We start from the raw sequence: 5,092 nt of genomic DNA, 5'->3' as shown, positions 1-5,092 counted from the left end.
ATACAGCGCCATTACACTGGCAGGCAAGCGGTCAGCTTGTCATTAAATCATAATCATTAATATGTAACATGGAACCAGGCATATTGTCCTTGTTGAGCACATAGTACCTGATGTCCTCTCTCTTGTGGGTCTTGTTTGTTGTGTTGCCATAGATGTACTTACCTGGCCACAGTCTTAGGTATTAAAGCCAGTCATGAAAGTTGACAATTTTATTGGTGACATAACTGAGGGTTGCACAGACAGATAAGTTAAACGATTGTGAAAAGCCTATTTTAGGGCTTTCGTTTGAATACTTTCCAACTCATTTTTTTGGAACAAAATACTAAGTACCATGACATCAGTCAGTGATGTCACAGTTGGAAGCCCTAAACAGCTCACATACCTGTATGACGCCTTCTTGAATCCTCTTTACCTCTCCACCACTAAACTGGATATATAACCTTCTGATGTTGCTAATTCCTACCAACTGATGCATGTAGATCAAAAACTGTACAGGGCCACCGTCAGGTCGTCCGTTAAAACGATTCACCATCACACAGCGGCAGTCGAAAGGCTAACCTGAAGCACAGCTGAAAGCACGACAGTTCACCTGATTCCTCATCATAACTCATCAGTATGGTATGTGCCATAGCCTACTGCTTAATGTGTTTATGCAAAGACCAGAGTTTTCGAATAACCTCCTAAAGAAGCCACGAGTCATGTAGAATGGCAGTAAATTTGTTTAAAATTTTCAAATATTTTCTGAGGGAGGTCCCCCCAGCCCCCACACTAAACTTGGTCCCCCACATGTCTACACCCCTTCGCCCTTGGCGAAGACAGCAGAGTTTTTCCAGTCCGAGTACACCAAGAAGCCAGTGAAGGTGCTGTCAGTCTTAGAGCTGGAGTAGAAGCCACTGTACTCTCCCAACGCCATCTGTACCCACACCTGGTCGCCCGGGATGAGGTGCAGCAGCGAGCCCCCGGACAAAGACGCTGGCTTGGGCCAGTTCCCATAGAACTGGAAATACGACGCCATCGTGTGACCGTTTTTCATCAGGTCAAACTGCAGGCTGGCCCGGTAGACGGTGGCGTGGACCGCAAAGTAGTAGACGCCGGGCACTTTGCAGGTGAAACGTCCTGTTTCCATGTCGTAGTCGCCCTGCTCGTTGAGTATTACCTTGTCAAAGCGCACAGCGTCTTCCGCCGCCACGGGCTTGGTGCGACCCTCGGACAACTTGGCGCTGAAGGCTGATTTGGGAGCGATGGCGCATTCCCCCGACTGCCCCATGTCTCCTTTATCTCCAGGGTTCCCCTGGTCTCCAGTGAGGCCCCTAAAGCCTGCGTCACCTTTAAGAATAGGGCAAAGACACAATGCTGTTACTACTGTTCATTCAATAACACTTGAACCAACAGTAAACCAATTGAACCAAGGGAAGACTCATGGATCATTATAGTCCACAGTATGTTGTAGAAAGTATGGTGCCCTGATGTGACTGTACCTGGCTCTCCCCCGACTCCCTTCTCTCCCTTCTCCCCTGGGGCAGAATCACGCCCGTCCCTCCCATCTCTTCCTGGTTGGCCAGCACCTCCGTGCAACCCAGGGGTGCCTGGGATACCTGGGTGTCCCGTACACAGACTGGGCGGTATCTTGTTGTCTTCTAATTGGTTGGAGAAGTTGACCAGTAGAACGGGGAGGAGTAGAATCTGGAGTGATTTCATTTCAATGCTACGATGTAGAGGAGAGAAACATTCTCTGTCAACATAATGGAATGGAAAATACATGTTCTACTTGATACTCTTTTCTCTAGAACTGACTTCTCAAGGGGATCCACATAGTGTTCCATCCGTGAGTTTATAAATAGATATGGAGTTCATTGATTTGTTCTGCAGATGATATCAGAAGCACCATACTGCAAAAGGTTACATAAATCACAAGGAAATCTAAGAACACAAACACTTGAACCCGTAAATGCTATGTGCTGAAATCAGTGGAAATATCCTTCAAAGAAGGATGATATGAAACGAGAGCAGAAAAAGAACATGTAATAACAGTGTAACAGCTGTCATATAGTAGAGATTGAATCAGCTTTTCTCGTTGACAGATTCATGTATTGTGAATACAGACGTCCAACTCCTTTCCCGTTGGTCACAGGTCTTGGACTCTCACTCAGCTGGACACGTCTAAGAGGAGGGGTCAGATGATCGGGGGAAAGCATGCAACTGGAGAGAGGGAGTAACCATCTAAAAAAATAACAGAAGACGCCTCATACCACGGAGCCAAAGCATTGGGAGTATAGGGCCCCAGTACATTTAATGAGAGCGTACACCTATGGCCAACAGGCATTACACCTTTAAAAGGCTATGAGGGCAATCGGATTATGACCATACCCTATATCTGCTTGTAGCTGTTGGCATCAGTAACCTGCACTTCAGTATACTTGTTTTCTCCGTTTTTAAAACAGCTGTTTCACATTAAATGTTAAAGAGAGCAGCAGTGCCAGAATGGAAGCAATCATTATTTACACAGTTCAAAACAAAAGCTCAGTGTTAATCCCTGTTTTCCTTTGGCGCGAGTTCAGGATCATCTCGTCCGTCCCGTCCCGTGCGTGCGTGCGTGCGTGCGTGTGTAAGCCTGAGCGTGTTGAATTGAGGAAGAGAGTGTCTCCCTCCTTTAGCAGTGCTGGGAAAGAGAGGAGCCAGCTGTGAGAGACTGATTGACAGCATGTCTACAGACTAACACTGTTGGCTACCATGGGACTGCAGAACAGGACAAGCCTCACAAGGCCTGAACATACAGACACTGGGAACGACAGGGCATGTCTCCAGAGAACCTCCCAATCAATTTGCTGATAGCAAGAGTGGACCCTGTGGTAGAGAGCTGTGCAACTTGATCACACAACATTATGCTCACGTTGAACATTTTAAATCACTACCACAGGATATGCCCATATTCAAACATCCGTTTTAGACATACCATAGAACAATCGTCGAATAAGGACTTCCAGCGTGTAGTGTGCTCACTACGAGCAAATATTACTTTAAGACCTTTGATAAAAAATGAAATCCTCAATGCACTGTCTTCCAGGTTATTTTCAGCTCACTGCCACCATCATGAGTCATGTTATATTTTTCAGCCTCAGCTGCTGTATTCTTTATGGCAGCATTTAAAGACCTGTGCAGAGCAGAGAGGGCTGGCCTGTGGAGAAACTAGCCAAAACCTGTGTCAGCATTCTGAGGAAGAACAGACAGACAGGATAAACACTGGAATCTGAGAAGCTGCAGACCTCTGTATCCCTATCCCCTATAATGACCACAAACACACTTTTTTTGTGTGGGAGTACGATATGCAACGTACAGTAATACGTCGGTATGTATTGTTGCAACTTTCTGAGCAACTAACCATCCAATAATATACAGGGGATGTTAGCAGTATCACAAAGAATCCCAGTATAACACGTTTCTGATAAGGATAGCAGCAGTTTTATCACTGGTTAGAAAAAATGTATGCTATTTGAATATGATAGCCAGTGTGACGAATAGGCTACGTTATTTGTTACTTCAATAAGACATTTATATTCCAATTATATAGGAATTCATCAACACATTTGCAAAACAAAATGAGTTGCCTATGAAACATACACTCCTCCATTCCTTTGCTGACTGTTTGCGTGGCAGCAAAAGATTCTCAATGTAAAATAGATTATTTTCCTTATTGTAGATCATGTTGAACTCACAACAGACAGCAAACATATACAACAATTTTCAATCAGGTATTATATGAAAAGAAAGTTTACCAGTCAACGTCCAAAAGTCCTTAGGAGCAGCAGTCGTTGCCTTGTGCTGAAGTCAAAGTTATCTTTGCTGCTTCAGCCAAAGAGCCTGGGAAAAGAGGAGAACTCTCAGCCTTGAAAGGAAATGGTAATGAAAGCAAATTAGAAAGAGGGAGGGTGGGAGAGAGGGAGGGAGACAGAGAGGAAAATATAGTGAGAGTAGGAGGGAAATATTTGAAGTCTCCCCAGCACAAATAATAAAGAGGAAAATTAGTCTTCAATAAGTCAAACCACAAGATCAGGATCAAAACAAGAGAGATGTTGAGAAATCAGGAAAGCGAGGGAGTGGGGAAAAGGCGGTGCAGTGAGGATAACAAAGGTTGGCAGATTACATACGATTGAAAGATCTGAGGCTGGAGGAATTTCTTTCCCAAACATAAACAGTGGGAGAAGATCAAGGGGTTGTGGTCACTGGTCAGGGATATGTATCCACGATACACTGAGTCAAAGTCCTGGAAAACTCGAGCAATACTGTTGACTGCTGTTACAGCCTACGCGTCGTATTGTGAACTCCTCAAAAAAGCCGTAAGGCCTTCGAGTCGGAGGATTCTTCATTATTAGCCTCAACGCTGAGACAGTTGATCCGTTTCGTGAGAGTAACGATACAGGGAGACACGTGAAGTTATGCTATGTTTTTATTTCTTCCGATTTTCTCCCGAAATTGAAACAATAGAGACTTCGGGCTGGAATCGTCTCCTCGTGTCAGTTTTGAGCTGATTGAATGTGAAATAAACATCCCACATCTCACTTAACCATTTGCAGCCACTCTTAAAGAGGATGTGACCTATTTTACTGAACTAACACTCACTTTGATTGCTGTCTCTCCATGCATGTATCCCTACATTCTGCTCCAGCATTTACCAAGACACCACCTTAAGTTAGTAGTATGTCACTGATGACACTGCTACAGGTACAGACTACATTGTCGGGACTGTTGAGGCTTGGTCACATTTAGGGTGGAACCTCCATGTTTCTACACATAGGTTTGGTTTGGTATTTTACATTACAGCACTGTTTTATGGGACATTGGCCAAGAAGGGGTTGGCAATGGCTCTTTGAAATCCGAAACCTTGACTTTTCCTTTTCACTCTTTAGGCAATTAAACTGTTTCACAGAGGACTTCACAAGCCTCATGTTGAGCTCAGTAGCCATAACTGCACTGAGGTGGAGCAGATTTATACATGGTTTCAATTACCATTAGAAATATAAGCATATTTTGCCCCCTGCTCAATAACGGCCTGTTAAAATGGCAAACTATTACAGAGGCACTTTCAGATACAGCA

General features: G+C 44.3%; 1 protein-coding gene across 1 annotated transcript; it reads right to left on the bottom strand.

Annotated features, from left to right (window-relative positions):
• Positions 1-200: 200 nt before the first annotated feature.
• On the bottom strand, positions 201-3,929 carry LOC120018830 (complement C1q tumor necrosis factor-related protein 5-like). The gene is made up of 3 exons (XM_038962045.1): positions 3,774-3,929; positions 1,479-1,705; positions 201-1,326 (listed from the first exon to the last, which is right to left on the bottom strand). The coding sequence occupies exons 2-3, from the start codon at positions 1,696-1,698 to the stop codon at positions 791-793; spliced, it is 756 nt and encodes a 251-aa protein (XP_038817973.1). The 5' UTR covers positions 1,699-1,705; positions 3,774-3,929; the 3' UTR covers positions 201-790.
• Between the last annotated feature and the right edge of the window lie 1,163 nt (positions 3,930-5,092).

This window comes from Salvelinus namaycush, chromosome 23 (genome assembly GCF_016432855.1).
Source record: "Salvelinus namaycush isolate Seneca chromosome 23, SaNama_1.0, whole genome shotgun sequence".
Taxonomy (NCBI): Eukaryota; Metazoa; Chordata; class Actinopteri; order Salmoniformes; family Salmonidae; genus Salvelinus; species Salvelinus namaycush.
Note: the sequence above shows the minus strand (reverse complement) of the source record. Positions and strands in the feature narration are given on the sequence as shown.